Consider the following 20525-nt stretch of genomic DNA (forward strand, 5'->3'; position numbering starts at 1 on the left):
AATACAGGCATGGCTATCTCATTCAGGTATTTAGTGATGGAATCTTTCTCTTCCATCTTTCTTGCTCTATAGAATTCTTTATAATAGCCTGTGAATGTTTCCGCTATGTCATTATCTTCAGTAACTCTAGCCCCGTTTTGTGTCTCTATTTCTTGGACCCATCTAGCTTCCCTTTCTTTCCTTCCAAGCCATGCAAGAAGTTTCCCAGCTTTGTCCCCCGTTTCATATACTCTACATTGCATTGCTCTAAGGCGGGTCTTTGTTTATTTCTCTGCTAGCTCCTTATATTCGACTTTCACAAGCTCAAGTTGTCTCAATAGTGAGCTTGTGGGCGTATGTATCGTCTCCCTTTCTATCTCTAGGAGTTTGGCCTCTATATCATCTAGTTGTTTATTATTTCTACGTCTTTTTTGGGCAACTAGATTTTGCGCACTGTCTCTAAGCACTGTCTTGTAGGCTTCCCACAGAATCACTGCCGACCTCACTGACCCTTCGTTTTACTTAAAGTATAGGTCTGTGTCCAATCTTAAACCTCTGGTCACTTCTCCATCTTGCATGTCCCATGGATTCAGTCTCCAGCTCCTTCTTTTCTCAGACTTCCTACCTATAGTTACCAACAGGGAGGAATGATCTGACAATCCTCTTGCGAGGTATTCAGCCCCTTGTACCTTACCTATTTCCCCCGCTGGTGCGAAAATGTAGTCCAAGCGAGAGAAGACCCTATGGGCCCCTGAGAAGTATGAGTATTTTTTTCCCCCCGGGTGTCTCCTTCTCCACACATCTGTTAGTCCCAGGGAGGTTGCAAAATCATATAATGGGGTGCTCTGACCTACTGTCCGTCTCTCCCCTGATCTATCCAATGTTAGATCCATTACGTCATTAAAATCTCCTCCCAGGATATGTAGGGAGGCCGAAGATACTAATAGGATCTTTGCAATCCTTTCAAGGAGAGGGGCCTGTAGTCTCGGAGGGGCATACGCGCTTAGGAGTAGGATTTATCTTCGTCCCCATATGCCTTCAACTCCTGCAAAGCGCCCATCCATGTCCTCCCATCTACGTGTAATCCTAAAAGGGGGGGGTCTTACGGATCAATATTGCTACCCCTCTAGAGCCTGACGTGTTTCCTGCATGTGCAAGTACTACATAGGGGCCTCTATTTAGAAAACCACATTTTGTACCTTTGAGGTGAGTTTCTTGTAGGAGCACTATGTCTGGTTTCTGTTGCTTGATATATTGGGAGACTAGACCTCTCTTAACTTTATCACCTAGTCCATTCACGTTCCATGTGAGCACACTAAATCCCCCTTCGCTCTCGGGGAGTCTCTCCCTATTCATATGTCTGGGGGTCATCTCGAATATTGAGTCTTTTCATTATAGGTGCTCAGCCAATTGGGGCCCCTGGTTTCACCACCCTGTGATCCGTAGGGTTTCTCTCTTTTCCTTTGAGATTGAGCTATATGTGCCTGTTTCTTTGAGCTAGTTGTATAACTTAATATAAACAGTATATAAAACAACCGTTAATAACTAAATACCACTCCCTCCCCCGCCCTACCTCCCAAGGGTCCCTGTGAGCCTGTTCCATCATGTCCCAACCCCACTAGAGTCCGGAGGTCTCTAGCCCTCCCTCCCCCCCTTATTTTCCCCTACCGTGTATAACTATGAAAAATGTTCAAACCACCCTAAAATGCAGGGGAAGTTGTCCTTTTATGGGTTCAGAGGAGGACAGACATGGCTCGCCATCTTTTTACGTCTTCAATCTTGCAGGTGCCCCTCCGATTCTCCAAGGGTCCGTGAGTCTCTTTCAACCTCCATTCTGTCTATGGCTTTCAGCAATGGGTGAGGGGAACCCTCCCCCGGACCGGGCCCCTCACTCGGGGTCTGGGGATCGGCATCAGGCTGTTCATTTTGAGACCAGGCCCTCCCATCGTAGTTTCCCCCCGAGTCTGTAGTGTCCGCTCTCCCTTCTGCTCTTCTAGGATTTCTCCAGGGTGTATTTCTTCCCATTCTCTGTCTTCTTCTGCCTCTACGCACTGGGAGGGACCACTCCTTGGGCCTCGCCCCCCCTGTTTCTCTAGATAGCTTGCCAGATTCCTCAGTTCCACCCTTACTGAGCCGAGGTTGTTCCTCAATCCAGTCCCAGGCTTCCTCGGGGGACTGGAAGAAGAAGGTTTTCCCCTGGAACATAACTTTCAGCTTAGCCGGGAAAAGGAGCTTATATCCAAGCTGGAGGCCACGGAGCCTGCCTTGACAGAGTCAAAAGCACGTAATTGTCTTTGCACTTCTCTAGTATAGTCCGGAACGACTAGGATCTTTGAGTTTTCATGTCTGATCTCTCTCATCTTACGGACCTCCATTAGAAACGTGTCTCTATCCTGGTAATTAAGAAAACGGGCTATCACTGGCCTAGGTGGGGCACCCGGGGGCGGTTTCCCACCCAGTGTCCTATGGGCTCTCTCTATTATGAAGCATGTCGACAACATTTCCAGCGGTAGGATCTTTTTTAGCCATTTCATGAGGAAACCATTCATGTCTGTTCCTTCTATCCCTTCAGCAAATCCCACAAAGCGGAGATTATTACGGCGTGCTCTATTTTTTGCGTCTTCCAGGCGCCACGTTACATCTTTATTTATTACTTTGAGCTCCGATACTTCCTTCCTTAGGTTTCTAACTGTGTCTTCTACTTCTGATATGCTCACCTCTGCTGTTGTAACACTTTCCGCTACTTTTCTTAGGTCCTGTCTGAGCAGTGTTACCCCTGAATGCACTTCAACCATTCGCTCCTCAAGAGCACCCCTGGAGGCCTGTATCGCCATTAGGAGCGCGTTGTTGTCCGGAGCAGGCGTAGCCTCTGCGACCAAGACTGGTGGGGTTACTACTTTAGTGTATCTGTCCATTTTGCCCTGGCAGGGTGGTTTGGGGTTTTTGTCTTGTGCCATCCAGGGTCTGCTGCCGCCGTCCGTAAGGTTGTCCCGGTCCGTGGATCTTAGGTCCTGCGCCAGCGCAATCCTCTGATACAATCTAAACAGAACACTACTTGGTCTGTCTCAACCGAGGCCTCCGGACCTCTTCGAACTTTGCAGTGTTTAGCTCACACCCCGCTCTCCTATTCCTGGGGGCCTTCTCAGGCTTTACCTCTCAGTGGGGGGGAGAGTCCCCACCAAGATTGCATCCTCAAAGTCCATCTTTCTCGTACGTTCTAGCCGAGCATTCATTATCAGCACTCATATTCACTCCAAGCGGAATCTCATGGGGGATCTTCTGGCAGTCTCACCCTCCGTTCCAGCGAGGTCTAGTTGTTCTTATATGTCAATCAGTCAGGTAGTCCCAATTGGGAGCGCTCTTCACATACCCCCCTGGAACGGGCACTTTTCAAACTCTGATTAGGGAGGTGACACTTCTCAGGTCTGATCTGGGGCACCTCGGCTCACGCCATACACTTTTTGGGCCCACCATCCCCTCCAGGGCCTCCTAGGTGGATCTCTCTCCTCTGCCCCAGTATGGCTCCCCTCAATCGCCCCTGCGGGGCCTCTCACTGATCTCACTATCCCAGGTCCCTCCTCAGCTCCCGGGCCCTAGGGCTGGTCTCGCCTCTCAGACCCACTACGCAGCAGGGGCCGATATCCGCGCCAGGCACGCCGTTTCTTATTCTCACCTCCGGGGCCGTGGCGAGACGCTCAGGAGCTGCGGAGCCTCAATCCAGACCATTTCAGATCGGGAGTCTCAGCCCCGGGCCTCCGGGACTGGCCGTCACTCCCACGCTTGGGCTCTTCTGTTCCGCTCTTGCCTCCCTCAGCGGGTTGTTTCTTCACGGACCCGGCCTGTCTTTTACCCCGTCCGTCGCGAGGGCCGCATTTCCGCTTCTCGGCCGACCTCGCAGGATCTGAGGGGATCAGAGGGCATGAGAACCCTTCTTCCTCTTCACGGGCAGTCCCGGAGGGGCAGTAACTGCTTGCAGGATCTTTTTTCCCGGAGGCCGTCTTGGAGCTCCACAAGACGCGTCCCACTACGGCGCCATATTGGCTCCTCCTCGTGGTGTCGATGTTTTGACCCAAATTATTAAAGGGGTCTCCTTAGGACTTTGTCATCCAACTACCACACCACCATCACATGGGCTGGATAGCCGCAGCCATCTACCTCCATATATTAGCTCAATTAGTCGAAGGTCCACAGTGCTGCCACACTGTTGTGCATACAGTTTATACTGCCTCTTAAATAATTGAGGCATCCAAAATAATAGCAGGAGAACACTGAGCTCCTTGCTTCACCACACTTCTACAATTGCCAAGTCTTAACTTGTAAGAGGTAGTGGGTATTTAGGGTTGATCAGGGGACACTCCCTGTACAGTAGACACCGGCAGCACACCTCATAGGGATACGCCACAGACGTGTTTGCAACAGTCCCTACAAAGTTTAAACTTAGTAGTTTTTTTTTAGGGGGAGGGCTACATTCCATTGCGCGCTAGGAACATTTAGGAAAAATGATTCCTCAAATGATGAAAAACAAAGTTGGAGCCAGCTCTGGATGCATGTACAAAGGCCTGGAAAATAAGGAAGTGACATTAGGGTGCTTAGATGGCATTCATATGCAGTTCCACCATTCATTTCTGAGGCAGAGTGGAGTGAACACCACCACTTCCCAGCTGAAAGATCTTTTGGATCCAGTCTGCTGCCTCTGGAATCTGTGGTTAGAAGAATCCATCAAAATTAGTAGTAGTTCAGGAAATCTAATCAAAGGAAGGAGGTGAAAGCATCTGTCAGTCACAGATGTAGCACAGTCATCTACCACCACTAAAACATTTGAAATTCTTATCATTCTCCATTATTCATTGGGCTTCATACTTGAAGGGTCATTTATAGAGAAGACATGTAGGTCAGTCTTTCTACTAGTCATGTGCAACATAGGATTAAAGGCAATCACAGGGGTGGTGAGTCATACTCCTAAACAGGTATAGGAGCATATCAACAAGCTCAAGCCTATGCAAAAGTGAGTGCATTTCTCAGACCAGGTTTCAACCAGGCGATGCACAATGTCTTAGACAGGTCAGGCTGGGGATGCCCTACCTCCCAAAGTTGTATCTGATGATTTCAGGTAGGAATTAGCACACCTATGTCTGGCAGATTTTGGATGGTCGCTGCAGCAACATGGGGAGAGGAACTCTTAATTTCTGTCACATATTCATCATGCTTGAGGACAGAGCAAGGTTTTCCCACCTACTCATAGTGAAGGTGAAGGATTCTTACATTTGCTCTATTAATGTATTCCACGTGCACCATTCATGTCTACCTTGACTGGTGTAGATAATGCCCTCAAAGATAGGGGATGGAGGTTGGGCAGATGTGTGCTTTCAGTCAGTGAATAGGATGGATATTTCAAAAAGCACCTCTGACTATTTGGACATTTACAGCACTCCTGAAACTACAATGCATAAACTGTGGCAGGTAATGAAGGCATTTATTAGGACAAATGCTTTACCCTTTGGGGCCAAAAGAGACAGCTCCCTTTCAAAAGGGCAAGCACAAACTAAACAGTTCTAGACCGAACCAAAATCCGTGGTCATCAACATAGTGTGCTTGGAAAAATCGGGAAAGGGTGATACTGTTGCTCAAGTGCAGGGCCAATTAAACAGTGGACAAAGCACATCAACTGTTACCCAACAGAGGAAATGCATGATAAACTGATAGTTGATCTGTGGAGATCATAACTTATGACACAAAGGCAAACAATTACTTTTGCTTTTCTTGGTCCCTATACTATGATTTAGGGTGTAGATACACTAGAGGGAAGCAACAGCAGGCATTAAAAGCACTACAGATTTTGTGTTGCAGGAATATTCGTATACAGGCCTCAGACCTGTTGGCTACAAGATCAGTTTGGTACTAGAAAGAAACTGGAAAGAAACGTTCCAACCCCTACTCTTAATATGTAGTATGGAAATCATGGAAGACAATGGCCTAGGAAAAGCTGTGCACTGCATGAGAAAAGGATGATTGCCTGGTGGTGTGGCAACCTGCGACGATGTACAAGCAAGGGAACAACAGAGATCTAACCTCTCTATTTAGACACAGTGGCTTTACATGGGTTTGATTAACCTTTTAGTCACTGTATACTGATAACTGAATTCTGTAATTCAATATTGGAAGAACAAATCTTATGTCAAACGACATGACTTGCACAATTCCAACAAAACATGTTATTAAAAAAAGATGATGGTTTCAGAGGCACTGAAGAAGAAGCAGCCTTTACAGATGTCAGAGATAAATTGAGCAAAGTAACTACCTATGGTAGTGACAGTAGAAAGGGTGGGGTTGGAAACAGCCCCTTAAGAAGGAGGTGGTAGTAATGGTTAAGCCTTCAAAGTGCAGGTGGTACGGCAACCGCCGATGAATTCTTTGAACTTGACAGAACTAGTGGAGAGAGGAGGAACCCATACTTTATTATTTTTCAACATTGCTAATTCATTCCTCAGAGAAAAACAGAGTGCTTTGCTATCATGAGTGTGGATTCTCTGGCATGACACTATTCTGAAGCTTTCTGGAGGAAGAAAAAGATCTGAGTGCAACGTCCTTCTTTTCTGTGGCACTTAAGAGTTGGAGTCTGAAAAGCACAATTCTTAACAATGTACTGGCAGAGACAGGGAAGGAGACCATCCCTTATGATGACCAAGAATTAAAATACCTTCAATCATCCTTTCAGAAAGGCTTTGGGATGCTTCCCGAGGCAGGAACTACAAACACTGGGGTTAGCCTCATGCACTATACACTGGCCTCTGATGGCTAAGCACCAACATGTGGGGCCTGAATGCGCAACAGGATTAGGAAACTCATATTTTCAGAAGAGACATGCAGAGCAAAAATCCCAGGTCTCAAAAATGTCTTACAATGATGCCAGGTAGAGCAAAGGAAAGTTAAAGAATCAGCACTTCATCACTCCAGGGTGTCATTGTTGACACCTGATAATGGTTTATAAAGATCAGTTCTCCTACTCAAAAATGTGCATTCTTTCTATGTAAAATGTAGTGGTTTGTAGAGACTGCACATTGCCCAGAGTGACTAATCTACTTGAGGTCCAAGCAAAACTAGAAACTAAAGGACACGTTACCTAACTTCAGTAATGGCTTTTCTGGTAGACATTCTATGTAGCTGCAAATTCCTTAGATCTATCCACAGGCCTCAGACTAGATCTGGATTTTTTTGTGAGCAGTACTCCTGCGTCCCGGTATGTGGTGTCGCTTGGTTCCATGTGGCATCAACAGCATCCCCTGTGGCGGAAGTGTGGTGTGCAGTGCCAATTTAGTTGACACCCCGGCGTGCTGACGTCCGTTTCTTTTCGCAACTTTCCACACAAGGAGCACAGAGCCATGAAAAACACTGACCACTGGTGTGGAACACCAGGGCCCTGAAAGGGAAACAGCCTTGAACCTCGAAATCCGTTTGCAGAGTGGGGAGGATGTGGGAGGGGGGGCAGGGGGGTTTGGTAAGAAATATGCGACTAGATGGAGTTTCTGCCAGATAAGACATTACCGAAGTTAAGTAACTTGTTCATCTGATAGAGACTTGTTGCTGCAGATTCCTAGAATAGATACCAAAGCAATATCTCCCTGGAGGAGGGTCTTCAAAACCATCTCACACTAAAGATTCCTACAATTCCTCACACCAGTCCATGTTGGTGTGTAGGGACTGGTATTTTTCAGGGTCCAGTGACCCCTCCCAACCTTCCCCAAGTCCTAGGCCGTAGGAATAGCACTCAGGCTTTAGCCTGGAGGGCAAGGCTCTAGGCAGCGCCAGAGTTGGGAAACGCCCCTCTAACTCTGTGTCGGAGTCAGGGATGAGAATGGGGATGGCTCTGTGGCGCTGACATCAGACTGGTGTCAGGGAAGGTTTAAGTGCTAGGACCAGGGCGGTCCAGATCCATCTGTGGATCCAAGGTGCCAAACTTGCGCCGGGGGCAGACCTGTTGGCGTGAAACCAGTAGGAGACCCTCCAGAACCCGTGAAGCCCAAAGTTGGGCCAGCAGGTGGGGGCAGCCCAAATTTGTGTTGCATGGCTTCATAAAATTTGCAGAGTTAAGCAGGGGTTGCTCCAGCTTCTGGAAACTCAGGGAGGCGTGGAGCCAGCCCAGGCATAGGCTCAATAGAGGAGCCAGACCTCGAATGATGATGCTCCCTCGTCTTGTCAGATGAATTTGATGGATGGAGCGAAGTCGAAGACCTCTTCAACTTCTTTCTCTTTTTCTTCTCGTGGGACTTAGCCGAACGCCCAAATGACTTTGATTGCGCCAAAGATCAAAGGCTCTGCAACTAATCCCGTGACCTTACCTTCAACCAGAATCAAGACCATTGTGGCATCCCACACTGAGCGGCAAGGAGCTTGAGGGATATTATCAAACGTGCAACTCTATACGAGAAATGTATCTTTTATAGTAGATCAGTGAGATGTTCCAGTAGTGGATAAATGAAGTTAGCGGTATTACCCAACAGCTCTACATCCTCAAACAATCAAATAGTTCAAAGTGGATCTATCCATTACATGAACTTTGCAACCTCACTTTGGGGAACTTGTTAGCTTTGTCTTTGGCCAATTATCACAATTGAGTGACTTAGACTAACCAACTGTCTGTATCCTCCTTATAGCAGGCAGATGTAAAAAGAAAGTATTTGAACATTCAACAAATAAGAGGTAATTGGAAATTATTATCCTGGAATATAGCTGATATAAAATATTAGAAGTAATGTTACATGAGCTATTATACAAAACTGTTTGTCAATATATTTGTCTACGCAACACTTCACAGGCCAGATAACTTTAAACTTATGTACAGTGTATGAGTGCTTAATGGTTCACAGTTGACGAGGGCACTCAAGAGATTTTGCTAAAACTCTTTGTAACCACACTTCATCAGTAATTTTATCTAAAAACGTATTTTTGCTGCTTTGGAAAAAGACTTCTCTTGTTGCCTAAAACGTGTACTTCACATTGGGATATTGTACTAGTAAATGATTTACACCCAATGAGAGACAAATATATTGGTTCTATTATATTGATTCCAGAGGGACGAGTGCCCTGGTGCTCAAGAATAAATCAAGAATTATTACAATTCCCTAAATAGTTTTTATTTTCAAGTTTACTAATTTTGCCATTGGCTTTATGCATTCAAAGGACCAAGCATTGTGTTTGATCCTCGCTGTGGTCCTAATTTTTAAATTTCTTTCATCACTAGACTAACAACGTAAGGTATAGATTTTAACCAATCAGTAAGACAACCTTGAAGATGGATAGACCCACACCCACTATCTTGGCATCTTACTTCCCCATCAGGTGACTATTTCTATCTGACTGTTACATGGCAGACTACCAAACCTCTGCCATGTAAAAATCAGATGGAAATAGTCCAATCTGATTTTTACATGACGGACCTTTTGATGGGCTGCAAACAGAGGTTTAAGCAGGGATGGAGCCACCTGGCAGCATTGCTGAATCCATCCCACCTTGTGACTGATGGCTGCGAAGGAGGTGGCAATACTTTTGTGGAAAGGGGCCTCTCTCTCTGCTAAGGTGCAACTAGAAGCAATTTGGAGTAACTTTCCGAAGCATGACTAGATAAAACAGATGACTGACTCATAAAAAGCAAATAATAAAACAAAGCAATGGTACAACCACAGTGCTTCAAAACACACAATACACCAAACAACGGCAGCATCACAAAGCTTCAAGACTCACCATGCTACAAGGAGGGATCAATTTAGTTTGAATTTTTTAATGTGCAAAACACTAGCTAGCCCATTAGTGGATCAGAAAAAGATAAGCACATTCTACTACAAGGATCAAGAAAAAGATAAGCACACTCTACTACAAGAATCAAGTGCTAAACTTAAATAAGGGGCACATATTAAGATTGTTGTTGAAGTTGCAGTAGGTCTAATCTGTGTTGAGGATTTCCAGTGTTCATGCTTTTCCAATAAATACACAATTGTCTTAGCATGCACAGCTACAGTATTGCCACATAGCTTTGTGAATGTTAATCACAGCCACACATTGTTTTACAAAGACAGTCACTTTCACTCATAACTGAATAAAGTTAATGTTGCTATATCATCAGTCACTGCCAACAAGCAACCATCTGGCACCCTCAGCAGCAAAGTGTACTTACTGTATCCTGAATGTTGAAAGTAACTCTAGGACCCGCAGGAGAAGCTGAATCTACACGGATTTCTGGAAGCTCTTCGCCATCTACTCTGGAACTGCAAAACAAACCAGATTGTGAATTCATCGTGAGCAATGCAGAGTACTCAGTGGTCTGCCAACAATGCCTATGTGTCACTCACTCCTTATGGCAAATATAAATGAAAAACAGAAAACAATCTTAAAAGAAATGTATTTCACATTACAATTGTTATCATTACTAAGTTGATGTCTCACGTAGATGTTATACAGAAAACATAAGAATACTAGTATTTTTTTAAATATGTTTTTATTACTTTTAAGTGAAGTAACGGATTCACATGTGGACAAACTGAGGTAGCCAGAATACATACCAAAAGCAAAATACAGTCTGCAACACTATAGCATTGAGCATATAAGAGGGGTTGGGATGCATCCTCAAAAATAAGATATATCAATACTGTTTCAGATACAAAACAACACTTGTTCACAAACCCAATAAAAAATTAAAAGACTACAACATTCTCAAAGTTGCCACAAACAAGTCATGAGGCACTTACAGTTTTGGTAAGTTAAGATGAGATCTATCTTTACATTAGCACCAGAGAATGCATGCTTTGCAATCTGGAAAGAAAATGCATCAAAGCCAACACAATCATTTTGAGCTATAAAACGTTAGTGTGTGTGAATTTATTTCTTCCTTTCTAACAAAATGTTGCTCACATGTAGATGCTTTATATGTTCTACCCACCCATTCAAGAAGGCATCTGCCACTTCTTAAACCTGCCTATTCAAAATAGGCCTCTCACCCAGTTCTTGTCCTGCAAACAAAACCACTAAATCATCAATAACCACTTCAACATTCTTACTCTGTCTTACCCGAGGTAGTGACAGAATGCAGGACACAATGAGGCCTTGCAATCTCAGAACTTGTACTGCCAAAATAAACTTGTTGGCCACATTTCCTTCTGAATAGAGAAACCTCAACGGGGAAGATTACAGCACCATTCCAAATAACATTAATCTTCCAGGTTATAATTTTGTTGGATTAAAGAAAACCTACAGTGTGTGCAGCTGTAACATGGTTGTTGTTAGACTTTTCATCCTTGGCGTGGTCTCCCTTAACTTTTTGCCTCTGTTCCCCAGGTTTTTGATGTGTGCTGGACTCTGATTTTACTGTTTTTGTTACTCTGGGCACTTTACCACTGCTAACCAGTGCTAAAGTGCAAGTGCTCCTGTTTAAAATGTGTACGTAATTGGTTCTCCATGATTGGCATATTTGTTTTACTGTTAAGTCCCTAGTAAAGTGCACTAGAGGTGCCCAGGGCCTGTAAATCAAATGTTACTAGTGGGCCTGCAGCACTGATTGTGCCACCCACACAAGTAACCCTGTAATCATGTCTCAGACCTGCCACTGCAGTGTCTGTGTGTGTATTTTTACACTGTAAATTCGACTTGGCAAGTGTACCCACTTGCCAGGCCTAAACCTTCCCTTTTCTTACATGTAAGGCACCCCTAAGGTAGGCCCCTAGGTAGCCCCAAGGGCAGGGTGCAGTGTATGGATAAGGTAGGACATATAGTAATGTGGTTTATATGTCCTGACAGTGAAATACTGCCAACTTCGTTTTTCAATGTTGCAAGGCCTGTCTCTCTCATAGGATAATATGGGGGCTACCTTTAAATATGATTAAAGTGTAGATTCCCCTAGAGAGTAGATGGACATGTGGAGTTTGGGGTCCCTGAACTCACAATTTAAAAATACATCTTTTAGTAAAGTTGATTTTAAGATTGTGCGTTTGAAAATGGCACTTTTAGAAAGTGAGCATTTTCTTGCTTAAACCATTCTGTGACTCTGCCGTGTTTGTGGATTCCCTGTCTGGGTCAGTTTGACAGTTGGGTTGTTTTTCACCTCACACCAGACAGTGACACAAAGGGAGCTGGGGTGTAACCTGCATTTCCTGATTAGCCATCTCTGCTATGAGGGAGGGGTGGAGTGGTCACTCTCATCTGAAAGGACTGTGCCTGCCTCTGACAATGCAGACTCCGACCCCCTGGTGTGTGTCTGAGGCCTTGCCTGGGCAAGGTAGGATTTCACATGTAGGTGTGAATCCCCTTTGAAGAAAGGTGACTTCAAAGACTAAAATGGGTATAAGAAGGGCACCCAAATCTACAGACTTTAGAAACACTTCTGGAACCAAGAAGAACCTCTGCCTGGAGAAGAGCTGATAGCTGAGGAAGAAGTGATGCCCTGCCTGTGACTGTGCTTTGTGGAGCTTTCCTGCAGTGCTGCTTCTGCCAGAGTAAGAGGGCAAAGACTGGACTTTGTGTGCCTTCCATCTTGTGAAGAAATCTCCAAGGGCTTGAGTTAGAGCTTGCCTCCTGTTGTTTGAAGTCTCAGGGACAGCAAAGACTTCTCTCTGCCAGCACCTGGAGTCTCTGGAGAGACTCCTGCTCTGACAAGTGGTGCCCTATCCAATCCCTGGGCCCTTGAAAGGAAAGCTGGTGGAAATCCAAGGAAATCTACTTCGGACGACTCCGGACCGACGCCGCTGCTGAATCCAGTAACGCAGTCTGCACCCGACGCCGTGACCTTCGCTGGAACGCGACGCTCTTCGCAGGCCCGACGCCGTAGCAGCCCCGCTGAAGTCCGCAACTCTGTGGAAGTCGCTGCACCACGTCGTGACCGACGCCGCTGGAAGTGCACGGATTCAACGTTTCGCACAGATGCCGCGATCCCAGACTTCGCGCATCGGCTTGTTTTCACTCTTCACCAAAGGTACTGTTCTTGGGGGTCTACACGACTCCGTGTCCGGCACCGCTGGTGTCGGCTTGTTGGGAACGACTCCGTCACGACGCCGTGTTAACATCTCATCGAAGCATTTTTGTTTCTAAGCGCTATTTTTTTAGCTTAATCTCTAAAAATTCATAACTTGACTTGTGTATGTCAGATTTGTGTCGTTTTGGTCTTGTTTTGTTTAGATAAATATTTCCTATTTTTCTTAACCGGTGTTGTGTCCTTTTGTAGTGTTTTCATTAAGTTACTGTGTGTTTTGGTACAAATACTTTACACCTAGCGCTCCGAAGTTAAGCCTACTGCTCTGCCAAGCTACCAAGGGGGCAAGCAGGGGTTAGCTGAGGGTGATTCTCTTTTACCCTGACTAGAGTGAGGGTCCTTGCTTGAACAGGGGGTAACCTGACTGTCAACCAAAGACCCCATTTCCAACATTGGTGGCAGCAGTGGGATTTGGGCTTGTATTTGTACTTGACATACAGTAATTAAGTGTACACTACTGTTTGAGTTCAGACCACGACGTGACCACATACTACTAGTCTTGTGATTTTTTTTTTTTTTTCTATTTGGACTGTTTTTGCTCTTCCTTCATTTTTTTCTCGCTGATTCCTTGATTGACTTTCTTTGAAACTTCATTTGGGAACTTGTTTTTCTGCCTTTGGAACTTTACACTTGTTTTTGAATCTTCATCATATCCCATGCTGGAGATGCATCAGTTGGAGCTGACTTTGACCTTGAGAAATTGGAGAGTTATACCAAAGCTCAGTTGAAGCAGTTGAAAAGTTTTGACTGTCCCATTAAGAGCTCATCCAGGAAGGAGGAGCTGCAAAAGGCGCTGAGGGCCTGGGTGACAGCCAAGAGCACTGAAGGGCACACAGAGGATGAGGGAGATGAGGAGGATGAGGAAGAGTGTTCAGTACACAATGGTATTGTGGGTGGGCCTGTTATGTCCAGGGAGAAGGTCTCCAGGGCAGGTAGCAGTGTCTCATCCAAGGGTCTGACACCTGAGGAGTTACAGGACAGGCAGGCAGAAAGGGAGTACCAATTGGAGCAGAGGAGGCTAGCCCTTGAGGAGAGGAAGTTAGCGATGGCTCATGAGCTTAGCTTGAGAGAGATGGATCATAGAAGCCAGTCCAGTAGAGATGGTGGCAGCAATCCTACAGTGCAGCCTGAGAGAAGGGTACACATTCCAAAAGACCTTGTGAGGGATTATAAGAGGGAGGATGATATCTACTTGTGGTTCAAGGGTTATGAGTCAGCTCTCCACATGAACCTGGTCCCTGAAGCTCATTGGGGGGCAGCCCTGTGGAAGCATTTTGAGGCAGAGGGGAGGGACACACTGACAACCTTAGGGGATGCTCAGGATCTCACCTACCCTGTCATGAAGGAGGCCTTACTCACCAGGTATGGTCTCACCCATGAGCAGTAGAAGGAGAAGTTTAGATCCTACAAGAGAAAGGAATCCCAAACATGGTTGGAATGTGTTGATTCTTTTTGCAGGTCACTGGATGGTTGGGTGAAGGGCAGTAAGGTAAACACGTATGAAGGGCTTTACAATTTAATTGCTTTGGAGCACTTGTACAGTTTATGTTTTCCAGAGTTGCGCCAGCACCTCATTGACAGCAAGCTGACTGACCCCAGGAAGCTTGCGCAGGAAGCGGACCGCTGGGAAAGCACCAGGGTGCAAAAGAGGTATGGGGGAGACCACGCCAAGGGTGGGCAGGGCCCCTCTCAGAAGAAAAGGGGGGGGGGGGGGCAAGGGAAGGGCAAACAGGGGGAGTTCTCTGAAGGGCCCCAAACTGATTCCCAGGGTAAGGATTCCCAACCCCCCAGTGAAAAGAAGCCATGGTTGTCCAAAGGGAAGCCAGTGGCAGGTGGTCCCTCACGTAAGTGCTATGCATGTGACCAGGTGGGTCATGTGAGGAGGGATCCCAAATGCCCCAAAAGTACACCAGCACCCACCGGTGCACCGTCCCAGGGTTTGGCCAGTGTTGCGCTTGGGGAGGAATTGGTTCCAGGTGGGTGGGAACCAGCAGAAATGACCCTGTCTCACTAGGGGACAGTGAGATGGTCCAGAGAAACCTAGTGCCTGATAACACTAATAAGTACAGGCAATGGGTGACCATCAATGGACAGAGGGTGGAGGCTCTGAGAGACACATGAGCTAGTGTGACTACAGTGAGGTGTCACCTGGTGTCTGAAGAGCAGATTGATCCCCGGGTACTTCACCAAGTAGTTGCGGTAGACAACTCTGAGCACCTCTGCAGAGTGGCGCAGGTTCCCTTTGAATGGGGGGGGGGGGGGGGGGTCTCAGGTTCCTGGAAAGTAGCTGTGAGTCCAACCATGCCTGTTGATTGTTTGCTAGGTAACGACCTGGAGGATTCCTCTTGAAAGGAGGTGGAACACAGGTCTCACTTGGAGATGTTGGGCCTGCCTGGGTGGGTATGCGTATCCACCCGGTCTATGGCAGCCAATGAGGGTAGTCAAGAGCCCCTGGAGCCTGAAACAGTGGCCCAGGAAACTGCCAAGAAGAGGAAGGGCAGGGGGCGCGGGAAACCGGCCTGAGGTTCCCATGGTCCGGGAGGAGGCGGAGCCTGAGGGTGACGCCCCGGAACCTACAGGGGAGCAGGTGGCTGAACTGGGGGAGGTCCCTGAGCTGTCACAGTGGCAGCAGGAAGGGGGACCAACCAGGGAAGCATTCTGCACAGTGCCGAAGGAGTGCCCTACTCTTGAGGGGCTGTGGCAGCAGGCTGCAACCCAGGTGGCTGGCGAGGAGCCAGGTACTCACCTGATATATTGGGAGGATGGCCTCCTGTATAGTGAGCCTAAGGTTCCTGAGCCTGGGTCAGCTCGTATGCTGGTGGTACCCCAGTGCTTCAGGGCCTTCCTACTGGGTTTGGCTCATGATGTGCCTTTGGCAGGACATCTAGGGCAGGACAAGACCTATAAGAGGCTTGTCTCCCACTTTTACTGGCCCTTGATGCACAAGCAGTCAGCTGCTTATTGTAGGTCTTGTCAGACTTGTCAGGCAAGTGGCAAGAGTGGGGGGAAATGCAAAGCTCCCCTCCAACCTTTACCTGTAGTCAGTACTCCCTTTGAAAGGGTAGGAATTGACATTGTGGGGCCTCTGGATCCCAAGACAGCCATGGGCAACAGGTTCATCCTGGTCTTGGTGGACCATGCCACACGGTACCCAGAAGCCATTCCTCTAAGGACGGTCACTGCCCCCGTGGTGGGACGTGCCTTGATGGGAGTTTTCACCCGCATGGGGTTCCCCAAGGAAGTGGTATCTGATAGAGGTACAAACTTCATATCCACTTATATGAAGTCTCTGTGGAAGGTGTGTGGGGTAACGTACAAGTTCACCACACCTTACCACCCCCAAAGTAATGGTCTGGTTGAGAGATTCAACTGCACCTTGAAAGGCATGATTCAGGGCCTGTCAGAGCCCTTGAGGCGTAAGTGGGACGTCCTCTTGCCATGCCTTCTGTTCGCTTACAGGGAGGTGCCTCAAAAGGGACTTGGCTTTAGCCCCTTTGAGCTCATCTATGGCCACCCTGTGAGGGGACCGCTCAGTCTGGTGAAGGAGGCTTTGGAGAAAGCTCCTAGTAAACCACCCCAGGATGTATTTAGCTACATGCTGGCACTAAGAAACCAGACTGCCCGCTTCAGGAGTTTCGCTCAGGAGAACCTGGAAGCAAGCCAGGAGGATATGAAATGGTGGTACGACCAGAATGCCACTCTGGTTGAGTTTCAGCCTGGACAAAAAGTGTGGGTCATGGCACCAGTGGAACCTAGGGCTCTCCAAGATAAGTGGACTGGGCCTTTTGAGGTGGTGGAAAGAAAGAGCGAGGTCACCTATCTGGTAGACTTGCAATCCCCCAGGAACCCTTTGAGGGTCCTACATGTCAACAGCCTCAAACCACACTTTGAGCGAACTGAGCTATCCATGCTCCTAGCGACAGATGACGGGGTGGAGGAAGAGAGTGAGCCTCTTCCTGACCTCCTGTCTGCAGGAGAGAAAGATGGGTCTGTGGAGCGAGTGATCCTCTCCCCCTCCCTGACTGAGGAACAGCAGAAGGACTGTCGCCACGTGTTGGGACAGTTCGCCTTGCTGTTTTTCCTGATCCCAGGAGTCACACACCTGTGCAAACATGATGTGGACACTGGGGACAGTACACCTGTTAAACATAAGGTTTACAGGGTGGCTGACAGGGTCAGGGCTTGCATTAAGGAGGAAGTCTCCAAAATGTTAACCCTAGGGGTTATTGAGCACTCCAGCAGTCCTTGGGCCAGCCCAGTGGTATTGGTCCCAAAGGCTGCTGCTCCTGGTGCCACTCCGGAACTTAGGTTCTGTGTGGACTACCGGGGTCTCAATGCGGTCAGCTAGACTGACGCACACCCCATCCCCCGAGCTGATGAGCTCATTGATCAGTTAGGAGCTGCCAAGTACCTCAATACGTTTGATTTAACATCTGGGTACTGGCAGATTGCCTTAACTGAGGGGGCCAAGGAGAGGTCAGCATTCTCTACCCCAGATGGGCACTTCCACTTCAACGTGATGCCCTTTGGGATGAAGAATGCCCCTGCCACCTTTCAGAGGTTGGTCAACCAGGTGTTGGCAGGACTGGATGAGTTCAGTGCCGCCTACCTGGATGACATTGCTGTGTTTAGTTCCACATGGGAGGAACACCTGCAACACCTCTGGAGAGTGTTAGAGACCCTGCAGAAGGCAGGCCTCACTATTAAGGCAAGCAAGTGACAAATAGGGCAGGGTTCTGTGGTGTACTTAGGACACCAGGTGGGGAGTGGCCAGGTGGCACCCCTACAGCCTAAGATTGACACGATTCTGGCTTGGGAGCCTCCCAAGACCCAGACTGAAGTGAGAGCCTTTTTAGGTCTCACAGGATATTACCAGAGGTTTGTTAAGGGATATGGTACCATCGTTACCCCCTTAACTGAGTTGACTTCTAAGAAGCAACCCAAGAAAGTGATCTGGACAGAGGCTTACCAGAACGCTTTTGATGCCATGAAGGCTGCGATGTGCATAGCACCTGTGCTGCAGGCACCTGACTACTCCAAGGAGATTGTTGTGCAAACAGACGCCTCAGAGCATGGTATTGGAGCAGTACTCTCACAGATTAATGAAGAGGGCCTATATCAACCCGTAGCCTTCATTAGCAGGAGGTTACTACCCAGGGAACGTAGGTGGAGTGCCATAGAACATGAAGCGTTTGCTGTGGTCTGGGCACTGAAGAAGCTAAGACCCTACTTGTTTGGGACTCACTTCCAAGTTCAGACCGACCACAGGCCCCTCAGATGGTTAATGCAGATGAGGGGTGAGAATCCAAAACTGTTGAGGTGGTCCATTTCCCTACAGGGGATGGACTTTACGGTGGAACATCGTCCTGGTACAGAGCACGCCAATGCTGATGGTCTGTCCAGGTTCTTCCGCCTTAGTGATGAGAACTCCCATGAGGTTGGGTAGTTGCTCCCCACTTTTAGCTGGGGGGGACACATGTTAGACTTTTCATCCTTGGCGTGGTCTCCCTTAACCTTTTGCCTCCGTTCCCCAGGTTGTTGATGTGTGCTGGACTCTGATTTTACTGTTTTTGTTACTCTGGGCACTTTACCACTGCTAACCAGTGCTAAAGTGCAAGTGCTCCTGTTTAAAATGTGTACGTAATTGATTCTCCATGATTGGCATATTTGTTTTACTGTTAAGTCCCTACTAAAGTGCACTAGAGGTGCCCAGGGCCTGTAAATCAAATGTTACTAGTGGGCCTGCAGCACTGATTGTGCCACCCACACAAGTAACCCTGTAATCATGTCTCAGACCTGCCACTGCAGTGTCTGTGTGTGTATTTTCACACTGTAAATTCGACTTGGCAAGTGTACCCACTTACCAGGCCTAAACCTTCCCTTTTCTTACATGTAAGGCACCCATAAGGTAGGCCCTAGGTAGCGCCAAGGGCAGGGTGCAGTGTATGGATAAGGTAGGACATATAGTAATGTGGTTTATATGTCCTGACAGTGAAATACTGCCAACTTCATTTTTCACTGTTGCAAGGCCTGTCTCTCTCATAGGATAATATGGGGGCTACCTTTAAATATGATTAAAGTGTAGATTCCCCTAGAGAGTAGATGGACATGTGGAGTTTGGGGTCCCTGAACTCACAATTTAAAAATACATCTTTTAGTAAAGTTGATTTTAAGATTGTGCGTTTGAAAATGCCACTTTCAGAAAGTGAGCATTTTCTTGCTTAAACCATTCTGTGACTCCGCCGTGTTTGTGGATTCCCCGTCTGGGTCAGTTTGACAGTTGGGTTGTTTTTCACCTCACACCAGACAGTGACACAAAGGGAGCTGGGGTGTAACCTGCATTTCCTGATTAGCCATCTCTGCTAGGAGGGAGGGGTGGAGTGGTCACTCTCATATGAAAGGACTGTGCCTGCCTCTGACAATGCAGACTCCGACCCCCTGGTGTGTGTCTGAGGCCTTGCCTGGGCAAGGCAGGATTTCACAAGTAGGTGCGAGTCCCCTTTGAAGAAAGGTGACTTCAAAGACTAAAATGGGTATAAGAAGGGCACCCAAATCTACAGACTTTAGAAACACTTCTGGAACCAAGAGGAACCTCTGCCAGGAGAAGAGCTGATAGCTGAGGAAGAAGTGCTGCCCTGCCTGTGACTGTGCTTTGTGGAGCTTTCCTGCAGTGCTGCTTCTGCCAGAGTAAGATGGCAAAGACTGGACTTTGTGTGCCTTCCATCTTGTGAAAAAATCTCCAAGGGCTTGAGTTAGAGCTTGCCTCCTGTTGTTTGAAGTCTCAGGGACAGCAAAGACTTCTCTCTGCCAGCACCTAGAGTCTCTGGAGAGACTCCTGCTCTGACAAGTGGTGCCCTATCCAGTCCCTGGGCCCTTGAAAGGAAAGCTGGTGGAAATCCAAGGAAATCGACTTCGGACCGACGCCGCTGCTGAGTCCGGTTACGCCGCCTGCACCAGACGCGTGACCTTCGCTAGAACGCGACGCTCTTCGCATGCCCGAGGCCACAGCAGCCCCGCTGAAGTCCGCGACTCCGTGGAAGTCACCGCACCACGTTGTGACCGATGCCGCTCGAAGTGCACGGATTCAACGTTTCACACAGACGCCGCGATCCCCGACTTCGCGCATCGGCTTGTTTTCACTCTTCACCAAAGGTACTGTACTTGGGGGTCTACACGACTCCGTGTCTGGCACCGCTGGTGTCGGCTTGTTGGGAACGACTCCGTCACCACGCCGTGTTAACATCTCATCGAAGCATTTTTGTTTCTAAGCGCTATTTTTTTAGCGTAATCTCTAAAAATTCATAACTTGACTTGTGTATGTCGGATTTTTGTTGTTTTGGTCTTGTTTTGTTTAGATAAATATTTCCTATTTTTCTAAACCGGTGTTGTGTCATTTTGTAGTGTTTTCATTAAGTTACTGTGTGTGTTGGTACAAATACTTTACACCTAGCACTCTGAAGTTAAGCCTACTGCTCTGCCAAGCTACCAAGGGGGTAAGCAGGGGTTAGCTGAGGGTGATTCTCTTTTACCCTGA

General features: G+C 47.5%; 1 protein-coding gene across 20 annotated transcripts in view; it reads right to left on the bottom strand.

Annotated features, from left to right (window-relative positions):
- The window catches only part of BLTP1 (bridge-like lipid transfer protein family member 1), a 1779540-nt gene that overhangs the window by 448275 nt on the left and 1310740 nt on the right, over positions 1-20525 (bottom strand). For all 20 annotated transcript variants that reach the window (XM_069242474.1, XM_069242454.1, XM_069242518.1 and 17 more), the window contains one exon: positions 10148-10238. In XM_069242474.1, coding sequence (XP_069098575.1) covers positions 10148-10238 — 91 coding nt within the window. The remainder of the gene's footprint in view (positions 1-10147; positions 10239-20525) is intronic.

This window comes from Pleurodeles waltl, chromosome 1_2 (assembly GCF_031143425.1).
Source record: "Pleurodeles waltl isolate 20211129_DDA chromosome 1_2, aPleWal1.hap1.20221129, whole genome shotgun sequence".
Classification (NCBI taxonomy): Eukaryota; Metazoa; Chordata; class Amphibia; order Caudata; family Salamandridae; genus Pleurodeles; species Pleurodeles waltl.